General features: G+C 43.0%; 1 protein-coding gene across 4 annotated transcripts in view; it reads left to right on the forward strand.

Annotated features, from left to right (window-relative positions):
* LOC137372567 (potassium channel subfamily T member 2) overlaps nt 1-25,728 on the forward strand; it is a 921,357-nt gene that overhangs the window by 565,108 nt on the left and 330,521 nt on the right. For 2 of the 4 annotated variants that reach the window (XM_068036495.1, XM_068036496.1), the window contains 2 exons: nt 9,289-9,360; nt 16,104-16,238. In XM_068036495.1, the coding sequence (XP_067892596.1) occupies nt 9,289-9,360; nt 16,104-16,238 (207 nt within the window). The remainder of the gene's footprint in view (nt 1-9,288; nt 9,361-16,103; nt 16,239-25,728) is intronic. The other 2 variants (XM_068036497.1, XM_068036498.1) reach the window with 1 other exon arrangement.

Here is a 25,728-nt window from a genome sequence, read left to right on the forward strand (position 1 = left end):
AGAATCATACACACAAATAGAGTACAGAGTGATGAATAGTTTGGTTTAGATTAGAGTCCAGAACAAGTAAAAATTAATAGTTTGTGGGGTTGGGTGATTCTGTTGTCTTCTGGATGAAGTTGTGATCCTGAAGTTCTGGGTGATAGTTGTTCTTGGAGATAGTTGAGCAGAGGGTGTCCTTCCCAGGGTCTTTGTCTTAGATCTAGCAGCTGATAGCTAGGCTTCACATGCCCTGCACAAGGTCTTCTGAAGAGAGAGAGAGAGACACACACACCCTTTCTGGCTTCTGCACAAATTGAGTCTTTGGCTTGTCTGCTGTGTGAAACAAAACTCCCAGTTTTTCATAGCCTGGCGAGATGGTCACATGGTTCTCTCAATCCTCTTTGTTTTTAATGAGGTCCAAAGTCTAAAACCCAAAACCACTCTTGGGAGGGCATTGTCATTGTTTATACTCTGGAGGGATGTCTCCACTCATGAATGCATCAAGATGGCTTTGAATGTTTTGCTAGTGAAAGCAATCTCAGGTAGTTCAATCAATAGGGCAAGCCGTTGTGTTGGGTAAAGTCTAATCCGACAAGCATCTCCCTTTGATCCCTTGGAATGTGAAAGGTGTTCCAGATGCAAATTGCGGTGGCCATCTTGGCTGCCAGATTTTTAAAAGTTAACTGTAGAATTCCAGCTCTTTTTGTTTTCATTAAAAGTTTAATGTAGGTTTCCAACCAATGAATTAAAAAATCCTCATTTGGCATAGCAGGTTTTCTTGAAACCAATAGTTACACATCATCACCATTACTGATGCTAGCTTTATATTCCAGATTTATTTAATCAACAGAATTTAAATTGTCCAGCTGTTATGTTGGGATTTGAACTCTGTCTCCTGATCATTAATTCAGGCCTTTGGATTACTGCTCCAGGAACATAACCACTATGCTACCATGCCCTAAATCTGGCTATATTTAGTATGTCAATATGGTAGAACATCGAGTGTGTGCCATTAGTTCCACTTAGAAACAACCCTGCTATGAGCTTGTCATGACACTGCTTTTTGAGTAGAACGGGCTGTGTTGGAAATAGACAGATTGAGAAAGCAAGCTGAAGGAAACTAAAATGGAACTTTGAAAAAATACACAAGTCTGTCTGCAGAAAAGCTATTCCAATGCATGAAAACCAATGGTGGAAACCAACTGTAGTCCAGGTCACATAGCCAGTGTAAGTTTCACAGGCAGTAAAGAGGAGTGGCCAGCAAACAATGTCAGCTTTGAACACTTGCTCTTTTTTGACTCAGTGGCTTATCGGAGTCAGAGTTTGACAATAATTTAACTATCAGATTAGCATAGCTGTGGAAGGATACAATGGCATTATTTGCCTGCCTAAATTTTTTTTAAAAGGTGATCAATTCACATGCTTTGGGATATTCCTGAGAAACATGATATATGGAGCTTTATAATATTAAAAAAATGATTGTATTTCTTCCGATTGCTGTTTCTGGGTTGCTCAAAACAACAACAGATCACTGTAGTTCCAAAGTTATACATAGTGTGAAGTGCTTTGGATGTTACATGCAAGCATACAGAATAGATGGGGAGGGAAAGACAAGCTCCCCCACAATATGATGGGTGAACCATCATGGCGATACATTTCTTACCAACCCCCCTACTCCTCCCACCCCACAACCGTGTAATTTCCTGAGAGAGGCAAGAAAAGAAAACAAAGGGCCATTAAGGGAAAAATATTCTGGAAAATGCCTCCCGTATCCATTCAGGCAATTGAAATCAGTGCAGGATATTATTTGGGCCAACTGTTATCTGTAAAGACAATCTGTAAAGACACTTACCTTCTATATGATCTGATATCTGTCCATGTTGTAATCTGGCCCAGCTCCCTCCTTCACATATGCAGACAGTCAGCTCCCACCACTCCAGTGGGCAATGTACTCTGGAGCCTCAAATTCTCTGGAAAAAGGAAAACCAGCTATTATCCAGTCCATTCCTACACTTACAAAGTTGAACTCATTGCCCCTGGTCCTCCCCAAACTGTTGAACTGAAATAACCGTTCCATTTCCTGCACTTCTGCTCCCTCCCAGAAACGTGACAGGGCTCCCCTTGTCCTCACCTTTCACCACAAAAGCCTCAGCATTCACCAGATCACCCTCTGCCATTTTCGCCACCTCCAGCATGATGCCAGCACCAAACACATCTTTCCTCCCCTTCCCTTTCAGCCTTCCAAAAGGACTGTTGCCTCTGCAACACCCAGGTCTGCTCCTCAATTGCCCCAACATCCCCTTCCCTTCTCATGGCACCTTTCGATGCAAGAACAAAAGATGTAAAATCTTCCCTTTTATCTCCCCCCTTCTCGCCATCCAAGACCACAAACACTCCTTCCAGGTGAAACAGCAATTTACTTGTATTTCTTTCAATTTAGTGTACTGTATTTGTTGCTGACAATGCGGCCTCCTCCACATTGGGGAGACGAAACGCAGATTGTGTTTGGTGTAATACTTCCATTCAGTCCGCAAGCATCACCCTGAGCGATCAGTTGCCTGTCATTTTAATTCTCTACCTTGCTCCCACTCTGACCTCTCTGTCCTCGCTTTCCTCTAGTATTCCATTGAAGCTCAGCGTAAGCTCGAGAAACAGCACCTCATCTTACGGTTAGGCACTTTAAAACCTTCCACACTCAACACTGAGTTCAACAATTTCAGATTGTAACGTGCGCCCCCATTTTCTTTCCTTTTTCTTTGCTGGTATTGTTTTTTTCTCTTGTGTTTCTCTTGTTTCTGCTTTCGAACAACAGCTGTTCATCATTCTGCCACTTACACCTCCTCGAGATGCATCTTTTGTTTCTTTACTTGTCCTATTACCACTTCCTTTGGCCTTGCATCATCAACTCTGTTGTCATTTAATCACTCCTGCCTTTGACCCTATCAGAGACCTTGCCTTTTGTTTTTGTCCCACCTTCCCCTACTTCACTTTCTTAAACCCTATTACATTTCTAAATTTTCCAATTCTGATGAGGGCGGCACAGTGGCGCAGTGGTTAGCATTGCAGCCTCACAGCTCTGGGGACCTGGGTTCGATTCTGGGTACTGCCTGTGTGGAGTTTGCAAGTTCTCCCTGTGTCTGCGTGGGTTTTCTCCGGGTGCTCCGGTTTCCTCCCACAAGCCAAAAGACTTGTAGGTTGGTAGGTAAATTGGCCATTATAAATTGTCACTAGTATAAGTAGGTGGTAGGGAAATATAGGGACAGGTGGGGATGTTTGGTAGGAATATGGGATTAGTATAACTGGGTGGTTGATGGTCGGCACAGACTCGGTGGGCCGAAGGGCCTGTTTCAGTGCTGTATCTCTAATCTAAAGGTTATTGGAGAAAGGCCATCTACCTTTTTAAAAAATGTTTTTATTTATTCATGGATGTGGGCGTCGCTGGCTAGGCCAGCATTTATTGCCCATCCCTAATTGCCCTTGAGAAGGTGGTGTTGAGCTGCCTTCTTGAACTGCTGCAGTCCATGTGGGGTAGGTACACCCACAGTGCTGTTAGGAAGGGAGTTCCAGGATTTTGACTCAGCGACAGTGAAGGAACGGCGATATAGTTCCAAGTCAGGATAGTGTGTGACTTGGAGGGGAACTTGCAGGTGGTGGTGTTCCCATGCATTTGCTGCCCTTGTCCTTCTAGTTGGTAGAGGTGGCGGGTGTGGAAGGTGCTGTTTAAGGAGCCTTGGTGCATTGCTGCAGTGCAACTTGTAGGTGGTACACACTTCTGCCACGGTGCGTCGGTGGTGGAGGGAGTGAATGTTTGTAGATGGGGTGCCAATCAAGTGGGCTGCTTTGTCCTGGATGGTGTCGAGCTTCTTGAGTGTTGTTGGTGCTGCACCCATCCAGGCAAGTGGCGAGTTTTCCATCACACTCCTGACTTGTGCCTTGTAGACGGGGGACAGGCTTTGGGGAGTCAGGAGGTGAGTTACTCCCCTCAGGATTCCTAGCCTCTGACCTGCTCTTGTAGCCATGGTATTTATATGGCTACTCCAGTTCAGTTTCTGGTCAATGGTAGCATCTTGGATATTGATAGTGGGGGATTCAGCGATGGTAATGCCGTTGAATGTCAATGGGAGATGGTTAGATTCTCTCTTGTTGGAGATGGTCATTGCCTGGCACTTGTGTGGCGCGAATGTTACTTGCCACTTATAAGCCCAAGCCTAGATATTGTCCAGGTCTTGCTGCATTTCTACATGGACTGCTTCAGTATCTGAGGAGTCACGAATGCTGCTGAACATTGTGCAATCATCAGCGAACATCCCCACTTCTGACCTTATGATTGAAGGAAGGTCATTGATGAAACAGCTGAAGATGGTTGGGCCTAGGACAGTACCCTGAGAAACTCCTGCAGTGATGTCCTGAAGCTCAGATGATTGACCTCCAACAACCACAACCATCTTGCTTTGCGCTAGGTGTGACTCCAGCCAGTGGAGGGTTTTCCCCCTGATTCCCATTGACCTCAGTTTTGCTAGGGCTCCTTGATGCCATACTTGGTCAAATGCTGCCTTGATGTCAAGGGCAGTCACTCTCACCTCACCTCTTGAGTTCAGCTCTTTTGTCCATGTTTGAACCAAGGCTGTAATGAGGTCAGGAGCTGAGTGACCCTGGCGGAACCCAAACTGAGCGTCACTGAGCAGGTTATTGCTAAGCAAGTGCCGCTTGATGGCACTGTTGATGACACCTTCCATCACTTTACTGATGATTGAGAGTAGGCTGATGGGGCAGTAATTGGCCGGGTTGGACGTATCCTGCTTTTTGTGTACAGGACATACCTGGGCAATTTTCCACATTGCAGGGTAGATGCCAGTGTTGTAGCTGTACTGGAACAGCTTGGCTAGGAGACCGGCAAGTTCTGGAGCACAGGTCTTCAGTACTATTGCCGGAATATTGTCAGGGCCCATAGCTTTTGCAGTGTCCAGTGCCTTCAGTCGTTTCTTGATATCACGCAGAGTGAATCCAATTGGCTGAAGTCTGGCATCTGTGATGTTGGGGACTTCAGGAGGAGGCCGAGATTGATCATCAACTCGGCACTTCTGGCTGAAGATTGTTGCAAATGCTTCAGCCTTATCTTTTGCACTGATGTGCTGGGCTCCCCCATCATTGAGGATGGGGATATTTGTGGAGCCACCTCCTCCAGTTAGTTGTTTAATTGTCCACCACCATTCAAGACTGGTTGTGGCAGGACTGCAGAGCTTAGATCTGATCCGTTGGTTATGGGATCGCTTAGCTCTGTCTGTCGCATGCTGCTTACGCAGTTTGGCATGCAAGTAGTCCTGGGTTGTAGCTTCACCAGGTTGACACCTCATTTTGAGGTATGCCTGGTGCTGCTCCTGGCATGCCCTCCTGCACTCTTCATTGAACCAGGGTTGGTCTCCTGGCTTGATGGTAAGGGTAGAGTGGGGAATATGCCGGGCCATGAGGTTACAGATTGTGGTTGAGTACAATTCTGCTGCTGCTGCTGATGGCCCACAGCGTCTCATGGATGCCCAGTTTTGCATTGCTAGATCTGTTCGAAATCTATCCCATTTAGCATGGTGATAGTGCCACACAACACGATGGACGGTATCCTCAATGTGAAGGCAGGACTTCGTCTCCACAAGGACTGTGCGGTGGTCACTCCTACCCATACTGTCATGGACAGAAGCATCTGCGGCAGGCAGATTGGTGAGGACGAGGTCAAGTATGTTTTTCCTTCTTGTTAGTTCCCCACCACCTGCCGCAGACCCAGTCTAGCAGCTATGTCCTTTAGTACTCGGCCAGCTTGGTCAGTAGTGATGCTACCGAGCCACTCTTGGTGATGGACACTGAAGTCCCCCACCCAGAGTACATTTTGTGCCCTTGCCACCCTCGGTGCTTCCTCCAAGTGGTGTTCAACATGGAGGAGTACTGAGTCATCAGCTGAGGGAGGGCTGTAGGTGGTAATCAGTAGGAGGTTACCTTGCCCATGTTTGACCTGATGCCATGAAACTTCATGAAACATTAACTTTGTCTCTCTCTTCACAGATGCTGCCAGACTTGCTGAGTATTTCCAGAATTTTCTATTTTTTTTCAGAAGCCATGTTATGAATTTCAAATACTCCTATCTTTCCCAGCCATCATAAAGAGAATCTCTTAAGATCCCTTCTAGCATCTTCCCAACGATGAATAGGCCTATAGTTCCCTGTCCCCTTGTTTTGAAAATCAGAACTACATGAGCCAGCTTCCATTCGAAGGGAACTATCCCTGACTCTATTAAACTCTTGAAGGAATGGACAAGGGACTCTCAGAGCACCTGCCCCATCTTTTTAATCATCCTTGGATGGATATTATCTGGAGCCTTATCAGTTTTGAGTTTTTCTAACTATCCAAGATGATAGTACGATCTAGTTTACTGTTAATAATGCTATTCAATACTGTGCACCCCTTATCTGGAACATAAGCATCATCTGCAGTAGTATAGACTGATGCAAAATAGATATTTAGCAGCTCTGCCATAACCTGAAAATCCATTTGCATCTGCCCTACACTATCCTTTAGTGGCCCTATACAGTCCTTAGTAGACTTCTGACATAGATGGAAAAGCAGCTATTACTTTATAATCATAGAATTGTACGCTTCTAGAAGGAAGTAATTTTTCCCATTGAGTTTTCTCTGGATCTTTTGAAGAATTTACTGCCACAATTATGCACCGTTTTCTCTTCCAGAGATGTCTTGGCTAATACATTGGCTTTTTTTGTTCCCCTTAAGTGCATGCAATTCTTCTTCTGTGAATTAAATGTCTTAAGTATGCAGATTGCCTTCTGATTCAATGAAATGTGCCTCTGTATGTTCCTAGTCAACCATAATGCTTTTACTTTACCATGTGCCCTTCTTTGAACCATTGGGTCATACATGGCTTCATTCTGTTTGAGAATGGTTTTAAATAGAACCTATATAAATGCAAGTGTCACAATTTAGAATTTTTGCACTAGAAGTTCCTTGACTTCTGTGTCTTAAGCAGACCTGGCACTGCTATGATCCGGAGTATACCTTTTGTAGCCCAATATCCAGTCAAATAATAGTATAAGCCAGGGATCGTGACAGAATCACATGCTCAGTATAGCAGCACTGAAATATCGCAAATAATGTCTCCTAGTTTCTCTTCTCTTTATGGAAGGTAAGACTGAAAAGCATTCTGTCAAGATGAGGCATATCTTTAGACAGATTTATTTAACATAACATATATGAAGGAACAGTCGAGAGCTTTTACAGTGCACACCGTCACTTTATGTTCCATGGCATTTCTCAAGGCATTAACCCACTTCTCTAGCTAAACTAGCTGGTTTAGATCAAGCGTGTCAAATGCATACCCATGGGCTGAAACCGGCCAGAGAACAGCTGCATCAAGGTCACCATTCTAAAAGAGAGTTCTAGCCTATTTAAAAACACTAAATGTAATTACAAGTAAACTCCTATGCCAATGTTCTGAAATAGAAGTGTCTAAGTTTTGAAAACATGGAATAAGCATTTGTTAATCTATATCATTTTGATTTCTTTCTAATCAAGATCATTTGCTTGCTAAAAGAATCTTCTTGAATTGGACGCATTATTTGAAATACTTGATCGCAATATTTGTTAGATGGTTTGTGGGAACACCCCAAACAAGTATCTCAAAATTAGAACTTAAAAACACATCATTATACAAAAAGGTTCTTGGAACTAACTTATTAATTGTGAAGTAAAAGATGAAGGTGTCAACAAGACAAATTCCATGATTTATCAGTTTAAAGGGGCTAGGTCTTGTTAGTAACATTTCTTGAGTACTGTACCATATTTATATGCAGAAGAGAGACCAATGATGTGATCAATTATGCAGTGGCATCTTTGTGATACTGACATATCCAATGTTATATTTAGCAATATCTGAGGTGGTAATATCAGTACAATTACATTTTGGTGCTGCCTGTCTCTGAAGGCCTGCATACTCTTACATATATATATTAAAATTATGGTGTGTCAAACTTAAGAAATAGGAGCAAGAGTAGGCATTTGGCCCCTTGAGCCTGCTCCACCATTCAATAAGATGACTGATCTGATTGTCGCCTTAACTCCACATTCCTGCCTGCCCCCCACCACCCCCCCCCCCCCCCCCCGCCCCCGCCGCCATAACCCTTGGCTCCCCTGTAGATCAAAAATCTGTCTAGCTCAGCCTTGAATATTTTCAGTGACTCAGCCTCCACTGCTCTCTGGGGTAGAGAATTCCAAAGGTTAACAACCCTCTGAGAGAAGAAATTCCTCCTCATCGCCATCTTAAAAGGGAGACCCTTATTCGGAAACTGGGCCCCCAGACCCCTCCCTCACCTTATTGTAACACTCACTTTTGGAGCTTCTTGCCTCTTCTGCTCTTCTTTCTCTTCCATATTTATGCTGGACAGTGGTATACTCATTAGTAATATAATCCCAGCTGATTATTCCTTCTGAATATGTTAGGTGGGATCATTAACAATTGGGTGTACTGAGTCTGACAGCACTTTGGTTAAGAATAGTGCAAGTCACGGTAAAAGAAAGTCATATCAAACTCCATAAATCTCAGTTTTACTGATATTGGGTGGCTTTGAGCCTTGCTGCGCCTAAATTTACGTCAGTGCATTATTTGTATAAATCCAAGATACGGGAGCTGGTCTGTTGCATTGGAGTGGAGCTATGTAAATGATTGATAAACAGTTTCAGTGGCTATATCCAGGCATCTAGTAAAGAATCAAGCAAATTCGTGCATATGATACTTCAGCACAAAACTGGCATAAATCAATAATATATGAATTTTATCGGAATGGCACAATAGCTTTCTTACAAAATAGTTATGATGAAAACATTCAAGGAAATTCTTCTCCATGGTGGTGTTTATGTTGTATACATTAGAATGTGTCTTGTAATTTTTTTATTCATTATTATTTTCACATGGTATCCATTTGCAATGGATCGTATTGGCCATGTCAGACCCACTGTGACCATTATGTTGTGTTCTCTGCTTTGTGGCAGCCTCATGTATGTGAAGAGGTTAATAAAGCATTGGGACAAGAAGAATCTGAGACTCCCAATATTCCTTCCTGAAAATATATTCCTCAGAAGCTGATTGTTGAAACAAATTATACAATGTTTTCATTATAAATAGCTGTGCAAATATCATTTATGCCTCAGGCAGTCTTCGTGTGTTCAAACTTCTCTTCACTTGCATAAATGCTTGTTTCACAGTTACAATGTATGTAAAGCACATTCTCTAAATTATGGCTTTCCCTCCAGGCCAGATGTACATTTTCTGGAAGCAATCTGCTGGTTTCCAATGGTTTACTACATGGTTGGCTCTATTGACAAGTATGTAAGATCTCGAGGCATGGCTAGCAAAATGATAAAAGCTTTGTGTGATCTGTGTATAGCAATAGATATTTTTTGGCATGAGTATTGTTCCTTGTATTTTTTTCAAAAGTCTTGTTTAAAAAAAAAGTGAAGTATGTTGTGGCATGAGCTGCATGTGAGTCTGTGTGTTTTTGTTCTGTGTTTGTGCATTACTTCTTGTATATTTATTCTCGACTACTGTGCTAAAACCCTAGGCGGTCCACAATCAATCTCCACTCCCAGGGATGCTGTGCTTGATGATTGTCCGTTGCATCTCAAGTTTGGCAAATGATGAGTGTTCAGGACTTCAGAGAAGTGACCCAGAGATATAAATATTTTGAAAAATAATACTTTTCAGGATTGGATGACACATTTGGCCATTCAACTTTGAACCCCAAATTTAAATGCAGATCGAAAAGATGAAACTCCCCATGCAAACTGAATGCTACGTAAAATGAGTGTAGGTCACTGGCACAAATGCTGTACATAATTTGGCATTAATTAGCAATTAGAAACAAGTCACTTGGATGGTTGGTGTGGAAAATGGGAACATTTATATTAGCAATAGATGATATCAGTTCAAGGTCAGAAATAGTAAGGAAAGCCCTACTCTCGTTCTGGCCTATGCTATACTGACTACATATTATTTAATGCTTACACTGGGTGGGACAGATGTTCTGAGCAGTAATACCCCTCACCTTGATGAGCAGAAAAATTCATCAAAAACCATAAAATTTTGAAGTATAACAGAATTGGCAAACTTTAAGACTAACTTAACATGATTTCACCCAAGTGATGCCATTCCCTAGGGACTGCTGCAGTTTTTTTTAATTCTTTCATGGGATGTGGGCGTCGCAGGCCAACCCAGCATTTATTGCCCATCCCGAATTGCCCTTGAACTGAGTGGCTTGCTAGGCCATTTCGAGGGCATGTAAGAGTCAACCACATTGCTGTGGATCTGGAGTCACATGTAGGCCAGACCAGGTAAGGACAGCAGATTTCCTTCCTTACAGGACGTTAGTGAACCAGATGGGTTTTTACAACAATCGACAATGGTTTAATGGCCATCATCAGACTACCTTTAATTCCAGATTTATTAATTGAATTCAAATTCCACCTTCTGCTGTGGTGGGATTCGAACCCATGTCCCCAGAGCAATACCTGGGTCTCTGGGTTACTAGTCCAGTGACAATACCAGTAAGCCACCGCCTCCCCCATCTGAGAAACAGTGGTGGGCCAGCGGATGTTTCTGGAAAGTTTTGCTATCTTCACTGGCAAGTCATTTATAATAAAGAGTTACTTTCATTGGTGCTCTTGCCACAAGTGACAACCTTGCCATAATAAAGGCAGCATTACAAAACTTCATTTTGACGACATAACTGCACAAGAGATGATAGATGAGAGGCAGAGCTCGTGCCAACAGTGAGTCAGAAAGAGAAGCAAGTGCAACAGACATTTGAAAGAATTGTTCAGACGTTTCCACATAATCTCGAAGTAACTAATACAACAGTTTAATTGATCATTTAAAAATGCACAATTTAAGTTTTAAAAATATATTGATTCCCAACCCACACCCCCACTTCTCAAAGCCATACACAGAAGCCAACTACATTTAGCACTTTCTGTGTGCTATAAATTGTCCACAAATGTGCAGGATTTTTGGTTACCCTTCCATGACAGTCTAATCTATATCAAAAAAATTCAATTTGTTGTGATATTTAATTTAGCTTAGTTCAAAAACAAAAGGCAAATATTTGCAAATTAAGCAAAAATTGCTGTCATACGGATAGAGTATGCTCCACCACATCCCTGTCTCCCTTTATTATTTTGGAGGGTAGACCTGCCTGTATGTGGCCCTGGCACCCTGCTTTCAACACATAGAGGGCCTAACAGGTTAAATTGAAGAGGGGCCATTGCAATTGCTTTCCAAGCCTTTTTGCAGGCAGTACAAAAGAGCAACTTCAAAAAGAATTGTCGAATAATTAACCTCTCAAAGGCTGCCTTTTACTTTTTCTACGGCACGCCGTAATGCCTTTCCACGATAAGTTTCTGGCCCCTTTTCAGCACGGCCCACCAGTAGAAGCTTCGATGGTATAAATGACCTAGAAGTTGGAAAATTGGCCAGGATCAGGTGAGCATCTCCATGGTGGAAGTCCTGCTCTACCAGTGATGCCAGGTCTACTGGCTCTAGCTTAACTGCAACTTTACCACAAGGAGATATAATAAAGCATCAAACCTACTTTCTTTTAATCTATTGATTCACCCTCCATTTTAGAGGCTTACAGTAAATGGCAAAATGAAATGGATTTTAGGCCAGAGGTTAGTTTTCCAGGCAGTCAAAATCCTAAAATTTCTGGACTGATTTTGGGTCAATCTCTGATGCATGAAGTGTGTCAAAACAGAAAAGGTTGACAGTGGACAAATAAACTAATCAGTGGTCCGCAGAACACAATTCTGCCCAGAGCTGCACAACTTTTTAAAAAAAATTACTGCTATGGAGTACACACTACATGAATCTTGAAAAAAATTCTTAGTTATTTCTCAACTTTTGAAAGGGAGTATTTTGGTATAATTGTTGATTATTTCCCTCAATAATCTTCCATGATTTTCTACAGATTGGTACTTCGGTTGTTGAGATAACAAGGGTGCATGGTAATTTAATGTTACATTACCTGGTGCCGAAATGCTATGTTCATGTTTCGTACAGTTATCATTCTGCTTGCAGACTGATTTCCTTCAGTTTGACCCCAGTATCACTTTCAAAAATGTACAAAGACCTCTGACCATTGTTGATTTACAAGTTTTTCCTTTTACTACCTTTTGCTTGAACAGTGAATGTTACATCTTCAAACTTTGCTGTTTAATCATAATTAAAGATAGATTCAAAAAAAGGTAGCAGTATTACAAGAAGTACATTGATGATGACACTGCCTCTCAAACACTAAGTTTACTGGGGGAGGTTTTCACTGGCTCCACTGCCACGAAGATTGCAGGGAAAGACTTACCGCTCCATTCCCAGTCCCAGCTGGCTGATGCCATCCTGAAAGCGCCCATCTGTTTCAGATGATGCGCCTTTATGATATGCAAATTGGGGTCCTATGGTGTACGCATTCCCAATTGCCATTTGGGGAGCCAATTGGTCAGAGATACAGGGCTGAATTTTATTCTCCGACGGCGGGCGTATAAAATGGCTGCCCACATGCATGGGCCGCATGTCACCATGCTGCCCCAATCGAGTGTGCGACGGCTCATTTCCATATGCAGGGCGATTTCCCCCCCCCAATCACAAGGCAGGGGCGGGTGCTGCGACGCCAGCAACAGCGTCAGCTGCCTCTGTGCAGGCGCCGACGCCATTTTTAAAGGGCTGCCAGACCTGCACAAAGAGTGAAAAGTTCAAACCTGGAACGTCCCCCACCCACCCCCCCCCCAAGCCCCCACTACACAGTACATAGTTGTGTGACCCGTTTGCCCACCCCCCTCAATACACAGAAAATAAATGGTCGCCCCCTTACCCCTCCAAAACACTTAAATTGAATAGTTGACCTCTCCCCCCCCCCCACCCCCACAACTGCACAAAGTGCAGAGTTGACCCCCACCCCCCGCCACTAAACTAAAAATTAAAAGTTCCCTCCTTCCCCACCTCAATGGCGCCAGCTTTCCCTGGCTGAGAAAGTGAAGGCACGTGATTACCGGCCGTCGCACGGAAGATTGCAAACAGCTGGTAAGATCATGGGGAATGGCATGTTAATTTATTCATTTCCTTCATTTCAATATTTAAAGTTCGGTCCTATCGCCGAGTGGCGGTGTGAAGGGGCTGCCACGGAGCCTCGCCGCCATCAGGAAGATCGGGCCTAACAATCCAGGCGCAGGCTCAATGGCGGGCTGCTGCCGGTGCGCTCTTCCATCCACCCCACCACCCCCCCGCACAGACCCCAACGTTGGGAGCGCAACAAAATCCCGGCCACGCTGTGCACTCACCGCCCGGTGTTACCCAATTGCACAAAGAAAGCTGACCACAAAGGTAAGGTTTAAGTTTATTTTTGCGGGGCCAGAAGGACCAGGACTGTTTCTGTGTGGGCCATTGCTGCCCCAGGCTCCTCTCTCCTCCACAATCTATAACTCCTTCTGTCCTCCGAGCTGCCTAATATTGTGCAGACCTTGAGCCAGTGAGTTGCAATTTGCTGCCGATGACCCACCCATGGCATGGCAATGAGGTGCAGCCTTCAAAATGATGCACTCTGCTGGTCGGTTGGCCAGTAGTTCAATCTACCCCATCGTGTCTGCTTTTCTTAGATTCTTCCCATTTGCCTTTGGTCTGGATCAGTATCAAAACCATATCAAAGAACCAAATCATAGAAAGTTTAAGGCACAGAAATAGGCCACTTGGCCCATCGTGTCTGTGCCGGCCAAAAAATGACCCACCTATTCTAATCCGACCTTCCAACATTTGATCCGCAGCCCTGCAGCTTATGGCACTTGAGGTGCATATCCAGACTCCTTTTGAATGAGTTGAGGGTCTCTGCCTTAACTACCCTTTCAGGCGGTGAGTTCCAGACTATTACCACCTTCTGGGTGAAAAAGTTTTTCCTCATCTCCCCTCTAATTTTTTTCACCAATCACTTTAAATCTGCCCCCTCGTCACTAACTTATCTGCTAAGGTGAATAGACCCTTCACCTTCATTCTATCCAGGCCCCTCAAAATTTTGTACATTTCAATCAGATCTCCCCTTAGTTCCAAGGAGAACAACCCCAGCCTATCCGATCTTTCTTCACGGCTGCATTTTTCCAGTCCTGGCAACATCCTCATAAATCTCCTCTGTACGTCTCCAGTGCAATTGCATCCTTTCTGTAATGAGGTGACCAGAACTGCACACAGTACTCAAGTTGTGGCCTAACCAATGAGTTATACAGTTCCAGCATAACCTCCCTGCTCTTGTATTCTATACCTCGGCTGATAAAGGAAAGGATTCCATATGCCTTCTTAACCACCTTATCGACCTGTCCTGCCACCTTAAGGGATCTGTGGGCATTCACTTCAAGGTTCCTCACTTCCTCTACACTTCTCAGTATTTTCACTTTAATAATGTATTCCTTTGCCTTGTTTGACCTCCCCAAATTCATCACCTCACACTTATCCAAGTTGAATTCCATTTGCCAATCTGACCAGACCATCAATATCTTCCTGCAGCCTACAGCTATCCTCCTCGCTATCTAACACCTGACCAATCTTTGTGTCATCTGCAAACTTCTTGATCATGCCCCTTACATTTACGTCCAAATCATCAATATACAAATGCATCCAGATTTACCTAGGTCCACTTGAATATTTGCCTGTGCCATCTCAAATTTTGTTGAATTCCCTGGCCATTTATAGGGTCTGCACCTGAAAAGTTAACCAGTCTGTTCTCTCCACAGATGCTGACTGACATGCTGAGTCTTTCCAATATTTTTGACAATTGCTAATTAATTGATTGTTGCATTGTGTGGGTGCAGAAAATCTGTTGTTTTATCATTCATTTCAACTAAATTAATGAAAGGAAAATAGTTGCAGAAAATAGAGCTTTCAATGGTCAATTCTTTTGTGAGGGAAAGAACAAGGAAGAAATTGCCACTTTTATCATGAAGGTGTAACATAATGGCCAGAATTTTGCATTTAGCAGCAAAGGGACAAAACTTGCTGCTGACCTCGAAGAAAGCTGTCCTCAAAGATTTAGTGGGCTCCAGAGCTTCAGTATGAATTCAGTGCATTCTACAGGAGATCTGTGGTGTCCAGCAACATAGCAGGCAGGCTGATCAACCAGTCAAATTGAAGAATTCCCACAGACAGCAAAGCAGGATGTAAAAATCAGGGAAGATAAATCACATTTAAATTACTGTACAGAAAGCAAAATAAAGATTAACACATAAGGTTAAGGGAGAGACATAAAAATCAGAGCACAAACTTTCAAAATATTTTAAAAATCTGCAGTATTTAAATGTTCTTCTGAGAAAATGAGACTCCATACTTTTAAAATTAGTTTTCAGGGCCAGAGAGGTTGTCCAGCAGTAATTATGACTTAGTATGCTATTAAAAACTCAGTTACTCCTGATTGAACGAGGGTTAACTTCATTATTCAGCAGGTCTGGCAGCATCTGTGGAAAGAGAAGCAGTTAACGTTTCGGGTCAGTGACCCTTCTTCGGAACGCCAAAGTTCTGAAGAAGGGTCACTGACCCGAAACGTTAACTCTGCTTCTCTTTCCATAGATGCTGCCAGACCTGCTGAGTGGTTCCAGCATTTCTTGTTTTTATTTCAGATTTCCAGCATCCGCAGTATTTTGCTTTTAACTTCATCATTGTTCCTCACCGCTAAAATAGTTAAAATTCATGACAAATCAATGATTTTTAAATGATTCCATCTGCGACGACTGCAACAGCAGTCCCTGTGGAAGATCAGGGTAACACTGAGAGCTTTGCACAGTAATAATGGCGAGCACTGACAGCCTCATTATTATTATTCCTGCAAATTCCAGGTCAATGTCATAATTGCTGTGACATTCTCTCATTACGTTGCTGTTTTATGTGTTGATAAGTATTGTTCAAACACTATGCCAATACTTTGCATTGATCATTAACTATTATGTAACAACTTTATACAGCTCTAGTACTCTCTGTTGCATATTCATAACCAATCCAGGGACTGTTGATATATTTCTCTAATTTTCACCTGTTTCCTGTCCAAAAGCCTAGATGATCTGCTGAGATGTGGAGTGACTTTTGCTGCCAATATGGTTGTGGTAGACAAAGAAAGCACAATGAGCGCCGAAGAGGATTACATGGCAGATGCCAAAACTATAGTAAATGTGCAAACGCTTTTTAGGTGAGTGATGCATCATTATATAAAGATGTAGTCTTAGGTTTTAACTTTTTGTAATGTAAAACACCTAAGTCTTTTAACATTCAAAGCCATAAACTTTTATTTGCTCATATGAAAAGAAAAAAAAAAAAAATCCTGGAAACTCGATACAAAAGTAAAGATTGTGGAAAAGGTTCTATTATAATCTAAAACTAGAAAAGGTAGGTTAATGTTTCAGATAGAACACTTTCTCTAGATGCTGACTGGCTCTATGTTTTCTGTTTTCAGTTTGATAGTACTATGTGCAATTAATTCTATCCCGATTATATTTAGTACACCTTAGCAGTGAATGTGTAATGTAACATATGTAGCAAAATGTGAACTGAATAAAAGAAAATGTTGGGTGGGAGAAGGAAAGAATCAAGTCAATAAATGTATTTGGATGAATAAAAAACATCATTCATATAATTTGAGCTGATATTCCTGCATCATGACCTCCTTTCTGCTAATAAATGTCAGTAGCCAAGTGGAAATCTACTTCAAAATGAATAGCTGGCTTCTTGTATTCAAGATTATTTGGCACCTGTAATCTATTTATACGACCACGTGGAATCACTCAGAAACTATAACGAAGAATTTTTTTGTCTGGAAGTTCCTAGATCCCCAAGGCGGTAGCATCAGTGGGGTAGGACTACTGTCTTCCAAAATCCAAGGAAGCGAGGAGTCAGCTAATTTCAGTATTGCTGTTGAGACAAGAGCATGAGTCCCATCAGTAGCAGGCCAGATATGCCGGGGAGGAGGGTGGACAATTGAAGAAGGGGATGGAGTAAGTGCACAGCTTCCTTATTTAAAGCGCTGCAGGTTAAAAAGTGAACTCTTGGAAAATAATTTGAAATGGCTGTTGTGACAGAGGGAAATGGCCGGCATCTAAGTTCTCAAAGTTGATATGGAAGTGCTGCTATCGCAAATTATAGAATGGAATTATGCCATTATAGGAGAACCAGGAAGAAGCCATCAGATGTAACAAAATGGGCCACATGGAAGGAGGTAGCTGTAATTTTGAGAGGAACCTCTAGAACCTCAAGTTTCCCCCTCCTTATAGTGTCTGAGGAAGTTTAATGACCTCATTAAGTCAACAAAAGCAAGGGTGTTTTCAGATGAACAAGAGAGCAGTGAATTGAATCACAGAGAAGGAAATGAGTATCACTGGTACAATAGTCAAGCATTGCTATTTGAAATATCATGTGACATCACGTTCCTTGTCCCAGAAAGAAAGCCGCTCAGCAAGGCGCATGCCAATTGTATCACCTCCTATTATGTGTGCTGGCATATGGAATGCTCACATCCTATGTCCTTGCTCCCTTACATCTACTGTTGCTACCATCTATTCTCCAAACCTGATTGATTGTAGTTGTAGGATAAATAGACCACAACAGCCAATTAACTCTATGCATTCCTCTTGTAGCAGACGATGACGCACAATGCCAGAAAATGTCAGGCTGCTGGGTGAGAAAGTACATAAGCCTGACATGTGACATCATTTGAAGAGGAAGCAATAGCAACTATTGGGTTCTATTATGGCCTGGCATTTGGGGTTGGAGATGTGGGAGTCACTGTGCCTTCAGTGAGTTTATGCACCGCAGCCTCACAGCTCCAGGAGCCCGGGTTCGATTCTGGGTACTGTCTGTGCGGCGTTTGCAAGTTCTCCCTGTGTCTGCGTGGGTTTTCGCCGGGTGCTCCGGTTTCCTCCCACATCCAAAGACTTGCAGGTGATAGGTAAATTGGCCGTTGTAAATTGCCCCTAGTGTAGGGCGGTGATAGGAAATATGGGATTACTGTAGGGTTAGTATAAATGGGTGGTTGTTGGTCGGCACAGACTCGGTAGGCCGAAGGGCCTGTTTCAGTGCTGTATCTCCAAATAAAAAAAAAATAATGTCTCTACGTATCCTACAATCTCTCCATCAGCTAGCTCATAAGAGATTTGCAAACTAGCCAATAAAGATAGAGTGCTGGCCACGTAGGCCAAGGTTAATAGTACTGTTTGTTCCTCCAGATGTTTAAAGACCAGAGATAGAAAGATGTAGAAGATCAATGGCTTGCAGCCTCCTCTACCTCTGTTCACCATTCACCCATGCTGTCATTCACTTTTGCCCTTGTACACAACAGATAAAAAACACACTCAAAGGGGTATAGATAGTGTAGACCAGGGGTGTCCAAACTTTTTGTCTGGGGGGCCATATTACAATTTTTGTCCTACATAGGGGGCCGGTGAGCAAATTTCAGCAAGATAAAGGCTTTGTAAATTTTTCTTACTATTAACCAAAACAACAAAAAATGTGCATTTTTGTGAACAAGCTTTAAATGAGAAAACTAATTTATTGACTTACTTTCTCGTCACTATGTTGAACACCAATTTGGTGAGACAGCTGGCACTGTTTTTGCTTACACAAGTAGTCAGTGTGTGCACACATATTTGATATAGCGATGTGGAGTATTCCAGATAGATGTCCATCGGTCAGGAGTGGCTTTGATTTCTTTCCCTCCACCCTCCCTCTCTCCCTTTTCTGTGTCCATCTCTCTCCCCATCTGTGTCCCTCTCTCCCTCTCCCTCTCTGCCCTCTGTGTCTCTCTCTTCCCCCATCTCTCTCTCTCTCCCCCTCTACGTCCCTGCTTTCTTCCACCTCTCCCCTCGCTGCCCCGTGTCCCTCTACCCCCTCTCTTTCTTCCCCTGTGTCCCTCTCTTTTTCTCTTTCTCTCTGTCCCCCTCTGTGTCTCCCGTCCCCCCCCCCTCTCCCCCCTTTGTCTCCCCACCTCTCTGTGTCTATATCTCTCTCTCTTTTTTCTCTCTCTCTCTCTCACTGCTGCCCGGGCCGGTGCTGGTTTAAAGGGCTGCCTGCCTCTCTCTCTCTCTCTCTCTGTGCTCCCTCAGCACTGCTATGCCCTGCACCCCTGATTGTGTGCTGGCCCACATCCTGCTCTCCGCTCAGCCTCTCTCTCCCTCTCCCCTGCAGCAGCTATTCCCATTCACTTGCTCACTCCCTGAACCGCCCAAAATAGGCAGGGGTGACGGATCCCAGTGCGCTGTGAACTACCAATCACTGCTTACCCCGCCCGGGCAGCCCATTGTCAGTCACAGAGAGTGGCCAATCATAGACAGTCGTCTGCTGTCCTTCAGACATAGATCCCGCCTAAGCCCTCCGCCTGATGTACACTTTAGTAGGAAGGTTGTTAATCAAAGGTAAGCCATGGGCAGCCCACTGCCAGTCACACAGGATTGGCGGGCTGTATCAAAACCTTTTGTGGGGCAGATTCTGGCCCATGGGCCATATGTTGGACAACTCTGGTGTAGACAATGAATTGACATTGTCTTTAATTTTTAAAAGTCCAATATGAATTCCAATGATAATATCTTCGGTCAGAGTTCTTCTCCCTTCGTCCCGATGTTCTCCACCTCCATGTTCTCACCACCTGGCGAGCTCCACATGCTGGTCCAAATCACAACTGGTTACATTTTACTTATAAACAGAAATGCAAGAATTAGTTTATGGACACAAGGTGAGAGGTCCTCTTAAACTAATCAAGGGGAGGTGTTTGGGACACAGGGATGAGCCTTCCATGTTAGAGGAGGGCCGGGAGGGTTCCCAAATTGAACCCCTACTGTCTGGTTAGCTAACTCTGAAATGTTAGCAAAATTAGACACTGTACTCTCCTATTTAAATGCAGGAGAAAGGGAGGTCCTAAAATGGCTGCTCATAGCATTTAAAAAAGTCTGTAGGGACAAGGAAAGTTCCGAAAAGGGCAAGCTAAAAGTGAGGGAGATGCCTCACCTAGTTGAAGTGACACAAGGGAGTGCAGTGAAAGCTGGACAGACACCTGAGAGTAGTAATATCCCAGAGGACATAGGGCAGATTAGAAACAAAAACCTCCCCTAAGTACACGGAAAAGGGAACAAAAATGCCCCAAAAGTAAAGAGCACTTGCGTAACTCACCAGAAAACTAAAACTGAGGTCAGTGTGGATCTACCCACTGAAGAATCCAATTATCAGGTCCCAATTCCAAAGCTAATGAAACTCAACACTTTACATTCAGAACTCAGCAAGAACGAGGGCACGGAGGAAACCTCAGACACCTCACAGGGGCTAAAACACAATTTATCAGCCACTATCAGTATAGAGATAAGAATTATCAATGTGCCGGAACTTGACTGATTAAAGCCATGTGTTGTGGAAACAGCAGTTAAGGGTTTAAAGCTTTAATAGACACAAAACCTTGCCACAAGAAGTAATGGAAATTTGCATACTACAAGCTTCACCTTCAACTGGGCGGCGTAGTGGTTAGCACCGCAGCCTCACAGCTCCAGCGACCCGGGTTCAATTCTGGGTACTGCCTGTGTGGAATTTGCAAGTTCTCCCTGTGTCTGCGTGGGTTTCCTCCGGGTGCTCTGGTTTCCTCCCACATGCCAAAGACTTGCAGGTTGGTAGGTTAATTGGCCATTATAAATTGCCCCTAGTTTAGGTAGGTGGTAGGGAAATATAGGGACAGGTGGGGATGTGGTAGGAATATGGAATTAGTGTAGGATTAGTATAAATGGGTGGTTGATGATCGGCACAGACTCGGTGGGCCGAAGGGCCTGTTTCAGTGCTGTATCTCTAAACTAAACCACATTTTTATTGAAATGAACATTCCCAGAGTACTACAGATTGATGCTAGAGAAACTCTAACCCCATTTGACAACATGTAACCCAGAAGAAATGCAATTTTTTAATGGTACCTCATCCAAAGGAAGGATGATGACAAAACTCCAAAAAATTAAACCAGAGCCTCACTAGGGCAGTGTGAGTTTGAGAAGTGAGTGTTTGGGAATGAATGTGTTTTTTTTCCCAATGACCCTTGTAATGAAATGTTCCTGTGGCCATAGTTCATTCTGCATGCTGTGGAGGTGTCAAGAAAATAATCTATGCCAAACGAGGATTTTTAATTCATCAGTTGGAAACCTATTGTCAGGCAACGCCCCCCCCCCCCCACCACCACCTGCCAAGACTGAGGCACACATGATTTCGCCACATGAACATTAAAACTCAAAATTTTAAGTCCCTGACTAGAAGGACATTTGCATAGTACCAGACAGTATTGAAACAAACGAACCAGTCCCCGCCCCAATACACACAAGAGACCTGGTCAAATCAGTCGATCACGTGACCACCTGCTGGCCAACTAGGGGAGTTTTAAACTGGAAAAACAGAATTTGAACAGAGAACGCCGTCTGTTCCTGGAACTGAAGCAAGAATTACCTCCTCTCCTGTCTGCCTGCTCATCTCTCAGGCAACTGAATCTTGTGAACCTCAAAGAGAGAAAAGTTTCTTACATGAACAAGGTTTAAGCAGAATACTCGGCCCCAATGAAACGCAAGAATTACCCACAAAAGGACTATACCATGAGCGAATCACAGTATCAAGATATTGCCTCAGACTGTTGCACTTTATTTTTTCTTCTCTTTTCTGTCCCTATTTGCATGTGTATATTGCGTGTGCATGCTAGCGTGGGCGCGTCATATGTCCGCAGGCGTGAACCATATTAGAGTTCAAGTAAGCTTAATGAATTTCACTTTTCTTCTTTAAACCAAATAAGCCTGTTTGTGCTTATTTCTTTTCCTTATAATTGGAAAGCTGTGAACAAGAATTCACAAAGGGGGAGCTCAAAACACAGTGTGTTTAAAATTAAACCCTGTTACAATAAGACCAGTTGAAGATAGTAACAGACCCCTAGACACATTCCTCACCTGGTCGTAACACTACACTAAACTTTTAAAAAGGAAAGCTGGGATCCTACATTTAACTTTGAAAAAGCTGGCAGCCAAGATGGCCACCACAATTTGCATTGAAATATCTCACATTCCGATACATCGAATTGGAAATGCATGTCGAACGAGGCCCCTTCCAGGACAATGGCTTGGATCACTGAGTAGATTATCCAGTATCGCTCTTGTTAGCAGGACATTCAAAGCCATCTTGGAACATTAACAGTGGAGACGTACCTCCAGGGGGGTAAACATTGAAGCAATGAGACCTGAGAGAGATTGAGAATTCCTAGACTTGAATCTAATTAAATTGCAAATGAGGACACTGGACAATCATGTGACTGCCTCCCCATCTGTGAAAAATTAGCAGTCTTTTGCAAAAAGGCAAGCTTCAAGTCCTAATGAGACAAGACCCCAGTGGGGTTGTGTGTGTGTCTCTCTCTCCCTCTTCTTCTCCAGATATACTGCAAGTTTTGAAACCTGTCTGTAACTGTGGAACATCCAAGTCTATTGTTGCTACAGAAAAGACCCGAGGGAAGAAAGCCACCTACATCTCTGTCTCCAAGAAAAACCTGAACCAGGTGGGCCAGCCACAAAGTGCACTTCTACCAGCCAGAGACTTTAAGATCACAACTTCATGCGGAAGGCAATGGAATTACCAGACCCCACAGACTATATATTATTTTTATGTGTTCTGGACTCTAATCCAACCCAAACTCTCCCTCATCACTCTGTAACGTGTGTGTGTGTGTGTGGTGTGTGTGTGTGTGTGTGTGTGTGTGTGTGTGTGTGTGTGTGTGTGTGTGTGTGTGTGTGTGTGTGTGTGTGTGTGTGTGTGTGTGTGTGTGTGTGTGTGTGTGTGTGTGTGAGATAAGGTGTCATGTAGTTTTATTATTTTATCAAGATCGGGTTTACATTTTTAAAATACAATAAACTAACCTATTTCTTTAAACTCAAGAAAACCTGTCCAATTGGTTCTTTTATGATCACAACAAATGTAAAAGGTTAAACACTCACTGAAGTAGTAAGCACATCCACTGTTTTAAAAGGAATAAACCCTGTTGCGGTCAAACGAGGAGAAAGACAAGAGGAGAGCCTTGTGACCTCTCCTCATCTGTTCGTAACAACCTCCACTTATCCTTACATTGTACTTTTAATTATTACAGTTCCAGTTCTGATTAAAAGCCTTTGATTATTCTTCACTGCTTCTGAACAGCTAATGAACATCAATACAATTTAACACTCCTGAATGGTGTACATTACATGTAAGATTCCACCTTTTAAAATAAAATGGAGATAATGACAAAAGTAAGTGTGTCAATGAGAAAACTTTTTTTTCAGGTATTTTATATTGTCTCAAAATGAAATGGAATAATTATCCACATTAAGATAACCTAATCTTTTCTACATTTGATTTATATGAAAGGCTGGCTTTATAGTTGTTGATGAGAGCTGGATTTACAATAAATTAGGAAATCATTTATTTCACTGGATATTTAATTTATTTCAGTGCTAGTCAGAAGTTCTTTTAATTATACACCATTTTTTTTGCCATATTATGCTATGCCATGGGTCATGTGGAGTGCATAGCTCTCCTTACTTTGTCCCAGTAATGCTCCTCAACCAGGGAATGAGAAAAACGCTCGCACTGTACTAAATGCAGATTTTATGTTTCCCAAATGCTGTATTCTTATGATTTATGTGAGAAAAAATTGGCAATTACTGCAAGGTTTGCTAGATTTTATACGATGCTTTAAGATGAGTCATTACATTATGACTGATCAAACTCACTTTACTCATGGCTCTTTAGAGACCATAGACTTTCAAGCCATCTGTCTAGGCTGCGTGAAAATCTAGGGGCTTTAATCTTTAAAATCGATGATTAACATTCTACACATTCTACATTAACATTCCCCTTAGTTTAAAGCAAAAAATATAAGGGTAAATCCCCAAGACCTGGTGCCTGTGAATTTCTTTATCATTTTTAAAAAACATTTTGAACCTATTTTCCTAATTAGTTTCTCCACAACTGCCATCTGCTACCTTTTTCAACATATAAGGCTAGACTGCTTATAACCTCCAACAGAGCAATCAGTAAATTAAATATTTCAATCATTTTTTATAAATTAATGTACATCACAAATCTGTCTCTGAATGAGAGCAGGCAGTGATTTCACTAAAATCTGATTAACATGCCATGACAACATCCCTCCTCAAATCATAAGGGGAACTAACTGGTTTTGGCCAGACAGCCCTCTATCAGGCTGAGGTCCCTGGACCAATTTTACTTCTGCACCTGCATGGAATTTACTGAAGTGTTTTAAGATTTCCAATTATTATTTTTAGAGCTAGATTGACCGCCTATTCATAATAATGGTATTATGAACAATGCTGTGCTCTGGTCCTGCATCCCTTATGAAAATGGTAATTCAATATAGTGAATCTTCAGTCCCTATGAATTTAAAAGAATGGGAAACATATTCTGCTCTGGATGTTATAAGACTTTTCTCAGTCCTAACAGGGTTTTAAAGAGTTCTGACCCAAGAATTACAGAAATAATGGCTGAATTTTACCAGCCCCTCGATGCCATGGGTTGTGGTGGGGGTGGGGGGGGAGCGGTAAAATTCTGCAGGGAGAGTCTCGCCTCAACCTGCGACGTCCGGAACAGCCCGTTGCATATTACCGGCGGCGGGGGGGACCTCGAGGCACCTCCCCACCCCCCCCGCCCCCACCCCGCTGCCTGGCGGCGGGCCCTTCATCTAAATATTTAAGTTAACCTTAAATGGATGTAAATTAACGTACCTGCTGCCCGCAGCCGTCCCACACCAATTTTACAGCCGCCACTTGCACCTTGCGCGCCTTTGGAACTCCGTATGGAGTTCCAAGGCAAGAACCTGGTGAGGAGGATGGAGGAATAAAATTTTCAGGGCGGTGGGGGAATGGGAAAAATGAATGCGATTGGGTGAGGGGATGGTGGGAAGGGGTTGAAGGTTAAACGAAAGAAAGTTTGGGTGGGAAGGTTGTTATGCAACTTTAATGTTTTTGGGGGGTAGGACAAATAAGACTCTGATTATTCATTGAGGGGGTGTGAGAGGGAATTGAAGTGTGCATAACATTTTATTGAAAATTACTTCAAAATCTGCCACTTTAAATATTGAAATATAAGTGAAATGCTTGAAGCCCTTTATAAATGGTTCCGCGACTGCGCAGTGCGCCGGACACCATTGACGGGAATGCGGCGGCCGCCCCTTCTATGTCATCGGGGCAGCCGCTCCGCCCCCTCCATTTAAATGAGCCCCCGCGCATAATATTGTGGGGGCTCTTCGGTGGCATTTCCGTGTCGGAAGGCCACTGAGTTCAAAGCGCTAATAAAATTCAGGCCAATGAGTTCACACTCAAAAGCTTTGTTAACCACCGAAAAATATTCACTACTCATTTTCAATGTAATAGACTTAATGCACTGTTAGTCAAGAGAACTCATAGATATATGGAGTTACAAGGAGCTTATACCTATAAATCACCCCCACCCCCTGCGAATGGTCAGTTCGACATTGATTGTAGTCTTAAGTGATTGACCAAATCGCACCTCTCTCTCCCTCTCTCTCTCTCTGTTGACTGCAGTACTGAAATGCAGTACTGAAATTCAAAAGCTACTGTCTTTGATACATAAGTTATAAGTTCCATCAGCGTGTGCTATGTTGGGGACGGATCCTCACT

The sequence above is a fragment of the Heterodontus francisci genome, chromosome 8, assembly GCF_036365525.1.
Source record: "Heterodontus francisci isolate sHetFra1 chromosome 8, sHetFra1.hap1, whole genome shotgun sequence".
Classification (NCBI taxonomy): Eukaryota; Metazoa; Chordata; class Chondrichthyes; order Heterodontiformes; family Heterodontidae; genus Heterodontus; species Heterodontus francisci.